The following is a 13,695-nucleotide window of genomic DNA, read 5'->3' on the forward strand; positions in this document are numbered from 1 at the left end:
GGCTCCGGAAATTTCGACCACCTGGGGTTCTTTAACGTGCACTGACATCGCACAGTACACGGGCCTCTAGAATTTCGCCTCCATAGAAATTCAACCGCCGCGGCCGGGATCGAACCCGCGTCTTTCGGGTCAGCGGCCGCGCGCCGTAACCACTGAGCCACCAGTTTAGGCCTAATTATTGAAGAATAATAAAGTAGCTTAATGTTAGAAGGGTTTTTTTTTTAGTTTATGTCTTAAGCAGCACAATTTTCGAAATGCAGCAAAGGAAATATTGTTTATGGGCAAGTTTCACGATATATTGCTGCTAATGGTTACTCCTAGGTATTTGTAGTTGGATACTTGTTGAAGCGGGAGAGAGCCTAATTTATATGTGTAGCTATGACGTATGGTATGATGTATGACTACTAATGCGCCTCGGCGGACGAACAGAAGGTAAGGCCACTCCAAGAGCAATAAACGAACAGAGCTTAAAAATAAACATAACAGACTCGCGGCATTACCTGCCCTTACACAGGTACTACACACACCAGGTAGGCACACACACGCTTCACCTCTCTGCGAACGTTCAAAGCGAACTTTCTTGTGTACGGAGGTGGAACGTGCCTTTACACCATGAAGGTGGTCGCATGCTTTCAGGAAAGCGATTGTGCAGGTACTACTGAGCGGCTGTACAATTTAGAACACACGAAATTTTGCCAGACCACATTGCATCAGTGCCTCAAACGATGGCCAAGAACTCCGCTATTTAGTAAGAGCCATTCTTGAATGGCTCTTACTTTGCTTTTCATGCTTTTCATGCTTTTCGTGCTTTTCATGCTTTGTCTTGTGCGTTCACAGCCTTGTGCTTCCGTTGTAGAGGACACAGATAAGCAGTGCCCTTCTTCTGGTGCTTCCCCCTGTGTTTCCTCGCTCATTTCTTTTTTTTTTTTTCGGTCAATGTGCTACGTTTAGGGCGCGGCATATTTCTGTTGCTATCCTGAGGGACCGGCCTGATTGGTCCATTCCGGAGTGAGAGTCGTCCTATTGGAGGAGAGCGTGCGGGGAAGAGCACCAGGAAGGGGGAAAGTGAGAGAGAGATTACCAGCTCCACTCTGTCATCGGTCACGTGGCCTTGGCCGAAAGAACTGACAGAGTTCCGCCCGATCCTCAAGTTTCCCTTCCAGTTCTTATCGCCTGTTCATCGCAACTTTTGCCGTAAACTGAACTGTTGTGTAAGGTCTGTCAAGTATCAGGAGCTGAAAGAAAATTTCTAACAGGTATAACTAGTATACAGGATGGAAAGGAAATACTTTGGTTTGGATCCATACGGTGTGAGAGAAACAGCGACAAAAAAAAATAATACGCTTGAGTTTTCCCCGTCTCGTTTCTCACTTCTGTGTTTGCATATCTCATACCTCGCTGGGAGCAGACAATATGCCACAGTGTGTTCCTTCTCAGTTTGTAGTACTGGAAAGATAGAGTTGACACAGCCAATGAGGTTCAGCTGTATGCTTGCGTGGTGTTTGTGCAATAACCCTACCGGACAGTTGCCTTATGGGTGAGGGGCGCTGCCAGAAAAGCACCATAAATGAAGACCGAAAGGTCTATTCGAGAGGCTCTGCCTCTAACCTTCACTACCGCCGTAAGACAGGTTTTGCTTCATGATGGTGCCAAGAAGTGCGAGCACTTTCCTTGCCTTCATCTGTCTACTGCAGACCGTAGCGGGTGAGTATTTTCAGTGGTCGAACCATGCGAGGTCCTCCTTGAATCTGAAGTTTATTGCTTTCATTGCTGCGGTTGAAGTTTTTTTGTACGCTAGTCATCTGCCACGAGATCAGAGTTGTGTAGGGTTCCATCGTTCCCTTGTGGAGTAGCAGGCCAGGGCTATGTTACCACCGGCCGACCTCTCCACCTTTTCCTCATTAAAATTCCTTTCTCTCCTCTCATCGTTACCTTCAAGGTGTCGCCAGTGATGCATGCATTCGTGGGCTTGTTCGTTTCTCACTCAGTTCGGTTCATTCTTAACGTTTGAACCTACGTAGAGGTGATCTTTATGCACAGAATTGTAGGGAGAGGTCAGTAGGTATAACAAACTAGCAAAGGACGAAAAGTTTGCGGAGAAATGCACCGATGATCATAAGATGTGATGACAAAAATCTGTTTTAGCAGTATTGGTGGTACATTTCGATATTATAATGGTTGCGTGCTCACTGCGCAGTCCGGTCGCTTTTTCGTTACGCTGATGTGTGGTCTACTGGTTTCTGGAAGGAGAAGATGGATAGGTGGAGGCCTAGTAGGTGGGAGAGGCGTTTTACCGATGGGTGCCCGGATGTGCAGCCGACGGAGGATCCTTCGTCCAGAGGATGGTGGATATACTGCTAACGCAGTAAAAAGCCGAAATCAGAATATTATTTTAAAAGCACACAGTTACCAACACAATACAAGTGCATGACTTTGAATTCTCCAGATTAAGCTTTAGGACGAAGGCACATAGGGGTGTGGTTCAGGGGCGTAGCCAGAAATGGGGCTTGTGGGGCTTTAGAGTCAGAGCCTCTCGAATAGACCTTTCGATCTTCATTTATAATGCTTTTCTCACAGCGCGCCTCACCGATAAGGCAACTGTCCTGCACGGTTTCAAATACACGGAACAGAATTGCACAAACACCGTGCAAAGCATATAGCCGAACCTCATTGCCTGTGTCACCGCTGACCAAAACAACCACCGGCGCCAGAAGTCATTCTGGATTTTGTCACCTACAATGTCTTTTTCAGACTAGAAAAGACATTTAGACGCGAACATTGCTAACTCGGGTTGGATTTTCTAACTCGCTCCTCTCAGTGCGCTATGTCGGATGATGTGTACAAGGCGAGGCTGGAACGATCTGCTGCGGCCAAGCGACGGCGCCGCGCCGAAGAAGCAGACGAAGAACGGGAAGAACGGCTAGCTAAACAACGTGCGTATGCAGCAGCCTGGCGAGCACGCCGGTCAACATCGCTTGATGCTCGTGCATCGACAAGTGCAGGGCCAAGTTTAATGAGTGGTGCTTATCTTTCCTCATATCTTTCAACTCTCTTCGATCTGCACGTGGCAGCGGTGGTGGCTCGGCTGGAGCCAGTAGCCAGGCCCGTGCACTTTCCTTTTCATCCTTCTCAGTCGCAACCAACCAACCGTCGGCGCAGATCGGCGGTGTACGAAGTGTACGACCTCGGATATAACGAACTTTAGGGTGTAAAACCTCGGATATAACAAACTTTTGGCTGCTAACGCATTCAAACAATCCACCGAGGATCACCTAGGAGTTTGTTTTTTTTTTACTTCGAGGGCACACCGGCGTACGACCGATCTTCCGTTTTGACAAGCTAAGCGAGATCCTATTGATGTAGTCCCCTATCTAGGCGTGCTAACAATCCTAGGGAATGGAGTAGTGTGACGACTGGAGAAGCTGCCGATTATTTGCTGAGGCGCGTCGCGAAGCGCTGAGAACAATTGTTTGCCAGCCGTTTTGAGACGAATCATCAGGTATTATCTCTTTATCTCTTGTTTTCCGTGCAGCAGACGCAACTTTGTAGCATATCATCGTAGAACGCGCGAAAACCCTTCTCTCGCTATGACGTATTCCCCTCTGGGTGCTAATGAATTCGTTCAGAACTACGAGAAGGAGGCGGTCGAAACGACGATATGGGGCCTCGACCACTATCTGCGCCGCGGCTTCGTGCTCTTCGAAGCAAGTGCGTCGTAAGCACACTGTGGAGAAATAATCACTGTTACCTTCAGTCCCCGTCTTCTTTTCCCAAGTCACGCTGCACACTACAGGGCTTATTAAAAAGGTTGCAACCCACATCACTATCCCCCCTCAGTGCTGTGACTCCACAAGTAGTGAGGAGTGATCGCCGACTTGGTTTGCATTCAAGGCGCAAGGAACAGGGAATTCGCTTGCTGAATATGGATTCAACCAGATCTCGTACCAAGCACTAATATTTTTGAGCGCTTTATGAATACTAAAGAAACAGACATGAACATACATGACCCCAATGATTCACTTCCGTTACAGTTCCGGCCCGCTCGCGTAGCTATTGTGGCACGTAATTAAGTTCCTGTGCCTGTGTGCCTTAGCTTTCCGTCTCCATCCAAGTGGAAGAGTGAATCGGGGACATCGAAGGTCTTTCTGTCCCCTTCATTGCGAAACTTCACTGGAAAGCATGAGTCGTACTTTTCGGATTCAGTAATCCCCTTGGTTCTACTCCATGGTTTACTCCCTCCTGCATGTCACCAAAAGGGTACCACGTCCGTGCTACGTCTCATGTTTAAAAACTACGGAACTCTGTGATATATTGGCGGGGAATGATTTCTCTCGTGTTTTTCAGCGGAAAATATAATAAACAAGCACTTACAGAAGCTGAGGAAAATACATCTACAGTTATTCTGTACAGGCGTCGCATCAAGTAGAGGTAGCTCCAATGTGGAAGAGAACAAATCCACGTTAATCCAATGATTACTCAATAATCATAAGTGAAGAGAACGCTTTTTCCTTCTTTCAAAATAGCTTTCCTTCGGACGAATAATGCCCCTTCAACATTTTCAATTTCAGTTCATAAGTAATAACAGAATTTGTTCTCGCGTGCGAAACTTTCTGTTCCCTTTAATATTGGGGGTATCTGTACATTCACTGGTGATGACTGCACACACACAAATTCTCCTGGCCTGAAACATGCAGAACCACTTTCACTGCAAAAGTAAATCTCGTTCAGTGCTCCAAGCTTATGTGTCAGAAGAGGCGAAATTCCGTTGTGGAATATATTCGGGAAACTCAGCCTAGCCTAGCTAAGGGTTAAATTTTGTAGAGTTATAATTCGAAATTAACAAGAAATGGATAATATAAAACAATACAGTAACAGATTTACGATGGAGTTAAGTTGCAGCCCCTAATTTTTCACATAATAAATAAGATAAGCATATTTGACATAATTTGAAACAAATGTGTAATATGATCACTGCAGGCGCTAACTAGGGCAATATGGTGAGGATATTACTCATCAATACCGCTATCATGGGCCTTGGTGAGTCACGACAAAGTTCTGCCAGTGACCTCAAATTATTTTGTTTTACCTCCACGCCCAGCCACGCTATTCAAGAGAACTTCCTTAACGTGAATGTGAGCCTCTGACGTATCACTGGGTACCAGTGCTGTGCATTGAATGTTCTGTTCATATGCATTCGTTTCCACTAGCAGCTAAAATACAGCTGAGCAGCATTTCGTCTTCAATTAAAGGGCAACTGCAGCACTTTTTTGAGAATTTCGCGATATTGAAGGATTCAAATCTATATAGGCTGTACGTAAAGCATGCCAAGTGCTTTTGCACTAGCATTTAGAATAGTGACGTAGTCGACGACTGAATTTTGCGCTTCTCTTCTATGCACGGGAGACGTGCAGGAAAATTCAGCGTGACGTCAAGGAAGGTATGATTTCAAAATTACCGCTGTCGTCTGCCACGCCATGCCCTGACTCGTTAGACACCGCCAAACAGCTCTCGGCAGGGTTCGCCTTCGATGGCGTTGGTTTTTTTCCTTCAAAGCAGGCGTTTGTGCGTTGGAAATGTACCGATACCTTCGATGACGTCACCATGCGCCCCCCACTTGGCGTTGTGCGCTGCGGAGAAGCTTGAAGGGTGTCCGGATTTTAACCGGCGATTACTTCACTATTTCAAGTGCTAGGACGAAAAGACTTCGCATGCTTTACCTGCAAGTTTCACACATTCGACCTTCTTAAGCTCGTTGATTTCTAAAACATATGCAGTTTCCCTTTAAGCGCGACATTATTTCAATCTCATAAGAATACAGTATGAATTTTCGCTTCATCGCTCGCTTCATTCCTGTTAGCTTGACAACAGTTAGATATCTATTCTCTTCCTTTTGCCCTAGATTCCGAACTCTTCAGGAAGGACCAGCAGGATATATCTCTCTTCCTCTTCTTTGTTTTCAGGTGTGTGGCGAACTACCTCTTCACAATCTCAAAGTGGACGAGATTAGAAACTTCTTATTATTTGGAACTGATAAAAATAAGTAATGGTGAACTTGTATTCGAAGCCACATCTTATCTGAGAAATCGCGGCCGATGTATACTGCATTCTGACAGCACCACTAGAAGCGCTGATGGAGGAAATTGCGGACGTTTGCAGCGAGATAACCGCTTGTACAGCAAACCTGCTCAAAAGGTACTGGCGCTGCATTGTTGCAAAGAGCGACACTTTTTTTTTAGGGGGGGGGGGGGGGGGGGGAATCGCTGCGAAAGAATTTCTAAAAACCTTGTTCATATAGACACCTGTGCAAAGCTGCCTTACGACGTGAAAGGGCCACGTACAAGAAAATTTAAAAAATTTCCCCTCAAGAGAACTGCCAGCATACGACATAACATCGTTGTTCCTCATTTTCAAATTATTCCTTCGTGAGAAGCGTCGCAGTTCCGAGTCATTTTCCAGCTTGTTAATATGCGTCGCTGCTCGAAAGCCGTTTCAGATGCTGCCGGGTGTGCGACACCAATAAAAAAATGTGACCGAGAAAAGTGCCCTCTGCTTATTGTGCCCAAGCGATGTTTTTTTTTTTTTTTTGGTCAGTTTCATTGCGCCAGCTCTCATAGCGATGAACTGAAGTGCATAAATTTCAATGGCTCACCTCTGTAATGAAAGGGTATTTCATGCTTGTTGACACTAGTGTATCGTGGAATATAGAAATGGGCGCGAAAGTGGATAACAAATGTGAAAATCTCCGACCGTGTAGCCGCGGAGGTGTAAACGATCTCCTCGTGTTTGTCATTGATGAAATTATGACTATAAATGTCAGCGACATCTTTAATGTCGGCCATTAACGAGCCTTTCCCTTGCTTATCACGAAAAATGCCTTACAAGTGAAGGTCTCCCGAGGTTCCTTTTCTCTTATTATCATTTGCTAAGCGTGCGAAAAAAGCGCAAAAGTTAAACGCGCAATATTTTTGGCTTTCCCCGTTTCGCTCTATTGGAATTCTCTCGTCCGATTTTCTTCGACTCATGCACTCTAAACACAAGCACGAAGTAAGCTGTCCTCCAGATCGCTCACTTTAACAAAAGGAAGGGCACTAGAAGACTCCCTTTTTACCCCTTTGGGTTTAGAGTGTGACACCGGCGGCAGGCGCCGTCTCCCATGTCAACTCTGCCTCCGCAAGAGGCGCACAAGATGTTGGCTGATGCGAGAAGCGAAAGCGAGGTGGCAGGTGCCATGCAAACAAAAAAGAAAATAATAAACGTGGTAAAATAAAGTGTCACGAACCTGCAAAGAAAATGAGATGACAGGTTTAGTGTTAAAAATTCAAAACCACTTCGAACTACGCGAAAAACAACAAAAGAGGGCGGGAGAAGCGCGGCAGGGAGGAAAGAAAGAACGAGGGGGGAGAGAGGAATAGGATAGGCAGTGAGGCACTGGGCTACACGGAAAAACACGCGTCACGCCCTCCCACCTGGGTTTGTAGGCCCTCCAGAATATGACCATAGCCTCGCAGAGTTGTGAAAGCAGAAGATCGAGATAGAGAAAAAAGTTGGAGGCTTATCAAGGTTAAGCCCCAGTGGATGCGATGCAGCCTTCGTTTTGCATTCTTATTATTAACGTCCTTAGCGTTTGGAGGCATCTTGACCGCATACACGCCCGGCGCAAAGACGCTGACGCGGTTGCGGGCACAGAGACTGACGCGACCAACGTTGGACGCGACGGCGGGCGCGCGCCGCTTTATCCCTGGCGTGACGTCACGTATCACGTGATGCAGCGATGGTGGCGCCGCCCCCGCGTCGCGCGCGACGGCGCGAACCGAAGCGTGGAGGCCTCCGCCGGGCGCGATATGAGGCCCCATCTGCAGCCGGTGTGACGTCATCACGTGACGTCACATCATGTGATCTCACCGCCGGGCGTCGCGCGAAGCCCCGAAACCTACGTTAATATGCTTCGCATAAAAATATATACATTAGTTACAGTCAGGCATTGTGCTACTCTTCGTTGAAACTATTTAATAAGGGCGTATGCTCGTGAATTACTGAGAAGGCGCTGCAAATTGTTCGTGCCGTAATGCGTGGACAGCGTGCAATGGATTTTACAAGCAATGTGGGACGTTACAGCTCAGTTAATAAGATAATGTCTGTTGTAAAATAAGTTTTCAACAACAACAACAATATAATGAGTTACGGAATCAGAACCGTTCACAAGGACATTTATTGTTAGGCCGGAGCCCAAAACGATGAAAATGAAAAGGGAAACGACCGCGGCCTGTTATGAACTGAACCATGTGTCTTGGCGAAGGGAAGAAGATAGAATGCGAGTGACGTCAGAGACCCAGCGGTAAAGATCAATGCTACGGAATGTCACTGCGCAAACCATCGCCTATGGACAGAAGCTGGAAAGACGGTCCGGACACAATGGCGGGAAAACTGAGTAACGTGAAAGTCTGAGATGTGCAGCTGAGGGCGTTGCAGTCTCCACAAGTTCATTACCAACAACACTCCGGTGACCCGGGATGTGAAGCCGAATTATATAGAGTTCTGCGGTTTCCAGTTAAAGTGATCGGCCGGGCAAGATATCTGTAGGATATAATGCGGCATAGTACCAGTAATATATGGGGATGTTCATGTTGGCGCTATTTAGCCGGTGCACTCCATCGCCCGGCGTGCTAAATAGCGAGAAGGGTGTTTTAAAGGCCTATATATAAAAAAATGGACCGATCCTCCCGTCTTCCGTTATCCTTTTGGAAAATGTTAGTAACTCATTAGGATGTGCAGTATTAGATGAGAAGGAATTTCGTCGAAGCGGCTGGATTTTCAACCCTTTAGCAAATTTATTAAGTGGCGTAGGCGTTATGCGTCACTTTTTATTTCTATACGAAAACTGGGAAACAGGTAAAGCACAACGCAGAATGCGGTTTATTGACGGACAACACGTCTCACACCAGTTATGCAAAAGCAGTTATTTGCTCATATCTATAAATGCAGAGCTACAAGAGTAATGTGCCAAAAGTAGCAAGCAAAATGCAAAGCAAAAGCAAAGCAAAAAAGTAGCAAAATTTATTCAGTTCATTACAAAGCGACAAATCACAAATACACTACAATCAGCAAAAGGGAAACAAGAACATGACTTCTTCGTAAGGAGTTGCTGTACATTTATATACATAACCATATGAGTTGTCTCACAAAGTTCTTTATTAACTTGAATAAACTATACTAATGACTGCAGTGTAGTGCAAAATTGACCTAATTTCTAGCACGTACTTTCGGTGCCTACCACGTCCCTTACTCGCAGATACCGCCGCAAGATCCGCCAGCAGTCGTAGGGTATTGTATCCAGGCGCGGACGGCCATCACCGCTTTCCTGGCAAACAACCCTCTCCCTGACCACACCGGTGACGCTCATGAAAAAGTCCAAGTCGTCCAAGTCGGCGAGCCTGCTATTGATCGCCTCCTGAGCTTCTTTTTCGTTCACTGAACCCACTTCCTGGACCTTGCTGACGAGCATGTGGTCCGACCAGAGCAGCTCGAGAGCCTCTGCTCCTCTTTTTTCCACCGCGCGGCCGGTAACGCACTGCGCGGCGTGGACCAGGAGAGTGCAGTTGCGCGCTACTACTTCCTGGATCAAGTCCCAGTCTTCGGCTGAGCCTCTCGGCCGATAAGCCTTCACCGAAAGGATTCTGCGGTTGCCCTCGATGTGCTTGGCGAGTGCCGAAAAGAACGCTGGCGAGGGATGGATGCAGGTCAAGTGGTAGGTGAGCGCCCTGATCCTCTTGCTTGAGCAGACGATGTCCGCGAGGATCCGGGCAGTGGGCCTACTCTCGCACCAGCGCTCCACATCGAGCGTCGTGATGCTGGTGTTGTTCGAGAGTGCCTCGAGCAAGACTAGTGCCTCGTTGCGGAGTGCCGGGAAGTTCAGCGTAACATCGCTCAGCAGCTGTGTCTTCCGCAGGTAATGAGCGAGTAAGTGGGCTGACACGGCGTCAATAGCACCTTTTCCGTCCACCGACAGGGATGTCAAAGAGTTGAACGTAGGCAGCTGCTCTAAACATCTATAAACTTCACCAGTGCCCGCTATGTCGTCAACCACCACGCGAATGTCTCCAATACGCAGCCCCGTCGAGGCACACTCCAGGCTCATCTCGTCCATATGAAGTGTGTCGATCTTCACCCGGCTGCCGGTGTCGGTCTCGCAGATAAGGTGGCACAGCTCGCGCAAGCAACACTTGCTGGCCTCCTGGATGTTCACCTCTGCCATAAAACCACTCGCCGCCAGCGCCTCGAAGAACGCCCTTTGTTCCTCCTTGACAAATGCAGTCGCAGACATCGTAAGCTTCCGCAGTGATGACGCCTCGCGCAGCATGTACACAAAGGGCTGGATGCGCCAGTGAACGCCCTTGTACGAGTCGTCTCCCGTGCTCGGCACACTCGTCGGGTACGTGAAGAAGTGCAAGCACGAGTGAAGTGTCAGCCGCTGCACTGTCCTGCTGCGGGAAAGAGACATTGCTAATGCCCAGGCCTCACTAGTGGTGATGCTAAACTGGGATAGTTCTAAGCTGACCAGCGCCGTCAAGCCTCCCGTTGCTGCTGCAATCGCAGCCACACCCAAGGTGTGCTTCCGGCGTGATCCGACCAGGCGCAACGACTGGAGTGAGATGTTTTCTTCGAGTGCCTGCGAGAAAAGGTTGCTTTCGTCCGCTTTCAGGCAGTGCAGGTCAATGCTGAGCTCGGTGATGGTTGCATTCGTTGCAAGCGCTTGCGCGATGTCCGACATGCCCGGTGACTTGCCGACGAATCTCTCAACCGCAAGCCGACCCAACTTGGCGTTTCTCGCTACAACATTGCGGAGAAGGGCCATGTTCTCGGAATTGTCGTCTACGTGCAGGGTGTGACAGACGAACTCTTCGAGGTGGTGCAGGTTGCACATCGCAGCCAGCAGCCGCTCCTGCTCGCTGGAATTTGGATGTTCTACGCCCAACTTGAGACTCTTCAGGCGCCGGGACTCGCGCAGGCCGTCGCAGAGAAGTTCAAGGCACGCTGGACGCTGCAACACGCCCCATTCGTCCACTCGAAGGGCGGTCACGCAGGAGTGCGAGATGAGTAGCCAGTGCAAGAGAAGGATGGCGCGCTGGAGGCGGCATGCGCGGTCCCGCACGTCACCGGGAACGGTACAACAGAGGACCTCCAGCTCGCCAGGGGCGTCCCGTTCCCTCAGCTGAATGCTGATCGCGGCCAGGACACGGTTCCATTGTTTGAGCTGCCGAGGCAGCTCACAGGCGTGACGGCTACCTCGAGCGCATGGCGCGCTGATGTCGGCTCCGCTGCTCCGCAGTATGATCTTGGTCTCTCGCAGCCGGGCGTATGCTTCGTTCGCCGAGCTGAACAGCATCAGGCCACGGAGCTTCGGGCACAGCTGGTTCACGAATTTCGCGTGCATCCACAGACCCAAGTCCTTTGGAGCCATAGCCTGCAGCAAGGAAACATGTTTGTGTTGGCATGGAACTTCCTGAAACGCAATGCTTTACCTCATTTTCGATTTTATTGCTGTAGCATTAGAAGCACCACAGGGCCGAAATGCGTCGCCGGTCATAAAAGTCGCCAATTGGCTGGAGAGAAGTGATGTCCCAGACCGGCGCATTCACATTGGGTACAGTGAGATGACGTCACTAGACCCTAGTATTCCCATTTGCCTTACAGATAGGGACGTCGTCAGACCAGAAGTGACGTGACTTCCGGTAACGGCATTAGCAGCTTCTAATACTATCGCTTTGCCAACAGATAATGAAATTAGGAGTCCCGGTGATCTTTAATGGGACAGATTGTACTTCACATCATGCGGTTTAGCGTCCTACGTTAGTCACTGTCACAACTATCGCCCGTCAACCGGCTTCCTGGTGCAAGCCGACACACGTGCGTGGTGCACGTGTGTCGGTGCGTCAGTCCTCCAAAGGAACTCAAGGGGTTGATGGGTTAAAACAAATATTTACTCGCATGCAGGGAAACACAAAAACAGGTAAAAACGAACAGAGGAGTAGCCGAAAAACTATACAAAACACGAAACGCGACAAGTAGGAGACAGACAATACAAAAAACACACAAATCCAACTACAGAGAACAAGAAGGCGTACAGGGCATGAAAGGAAGTAATATACAAAAAAGTTAGAGCTAGAAAAAGGAGAATGTCTGACGGAAAATTCACAAACGGGGGCCGCGGCGATGACTCTGGTTCGGGTGGTTGTGGATGCGACGATGGCTCGACGGCGGCGGGCCTTGCGAGGTGGAACGCGTGCCTCGGCGCGGTAAATCAGCCCTCCACGCCCGCACACCACCCAACCTGGGGACCGCAGCTTCGCAGGGGGGCGCTGCGGACGCCACTGAAAAGCGCCCTCTCCGGCCGACTCCGCACTTTTGTCCGGCAAACCGGTCTCCCTCCCATTGAGTAGCTGCGCGAGCAGCGCGCTTTCTCCTGAAAAAAAGCCAGTTCTGCACGTACTTTGCACGTGTTGGCCAGCCTGCAAATCTCTTTGTGCAGTCGCGAGCTTTTTCCCTCGTGCTTGAACGCTGGCGAGCTTCAGAGGATTAGCAAAATGTACAGGGGCGCTAGAAAAAAATGCGGACAGCACGGCGCCCACGCGCTGCGCAGTCGGAAGTTATCTTCAATGCGTTTTTATCTCGGTAGTAAAAAAAAGACGCTAGAGTGGTACATTATTGTATCACGGATGTCTCTAGCGTATTTGTGTTGCGAGCCAAGTATAAGCGTGACGAAAATAAATTCCAACAGCGGAGCGCCTAGGCACTGCGCTGTCCGCATTTCTTTCTGTCGCGGCAGTACGCTCTGAGATGTAGGTTAAAAGAAATAGTGGACAGTGGATTTTTTTTTTCGCTGCGCAAACTTGAAAAATGAACTGCTAGTGGATCAGGCCCACTACGTGAAGCAGATTGTTGACGAAAAAGCCGGTGCCGTAAAGGCGAAATGTGTATCGCAAGTAAATGACGAGGTCATTTAAGACATGGAATTCGAGGTAAATACCTTTTTTTTTTTTTGGCGCGGCCAGTTAGGTGCATGCAGGTTTGTTGGCCAAATAATAAGGATTTTGTTACGTGTTTCGCTGAATAACAATGGAAATATTTTTTTATTTTAACTTAAAATAAAGTGGCCTTAAGGCGACACGCGAGGCTTAGGAGAAAACGAATACACTCACTAAATGCGCCTACCAGCTTCTTGCTATATACGGCAAAGAGAAAAAATGCTCTAGTTTGGTCAATCGCTACAACGGAGATAAGGGGTTGGTATATTTATTTTAATGCCGATTACAGCGCACGCGCATCCCCAAAACAATTTATTTGCAGAGCCATCGCTCATATGCAAACGCTTAGTCATGTGCAAGCAAACATTTTGATTATTTTTGTTTTTAGAAATTTTTTACATGTAAAGCAACTTCTAAAATTGAGCCAGGCGTCACAAGTCGGAACATTGAGGCGATCACTGACCTTGCCTCACACGCGTCTGCATAATGCCGCTAACTGCTGTCAGTCTCCAAAATAAAAAATGGCAAAAGAAATGAGTTTCGTTAGCGCGAGCTTTACTAAACACTGCATGCTTAGTGAATTACAGCAAAAACTGCTCAGAAATAATATTACGCGTGCAACATGCCAAATGTGTTTAGCAACAGGAAAAAGCTTACTTCATCCTGCCCATAG

The 13,695-nt window shown here is 48.3% G+C and overlaps 1 protein-coding gene across 1 annotated transcript; it reads right to left on the bottom strand.

Annotated features, from left to right (window-relative positions):
• Positions 1-8,865: 8,865 nt before the first annotated feature.
• On the bottom strand, positions 8,866-11,837 carry LOC149335286 (uncharacterized). Its single transcript, XM_089553782.1, has one exon. The coding sequence runs from the start codon at positions 11,456-11,458 to the stop codon at positions 9,248-9,250; it is 2,211 nt and encodes a 736-aa protein (XP_089409908.1). The 5' UTR covers positions 11,459-11,837; the 3' UTR covers positions 8,866-9,247.
• Positions 11,838-13,695: the final 1,858 nt, after the last annotated feature.

The sequence above is a fragment of the Amblyomma mixtum genome, chromosome 7, assembly GCF_055824585.1.
Source record: "Amblyomma mixtum isolate Tamu chromosome 7, ASM5582458v1, whole genome shotgun sequence".
Classification (NCBI taxonomy): Eukaryota; Metazoa; Arthropoda; class Arachnida; order Ixodida; family Ixodidae; genus Amblyomma; species Amblyomma mixtum.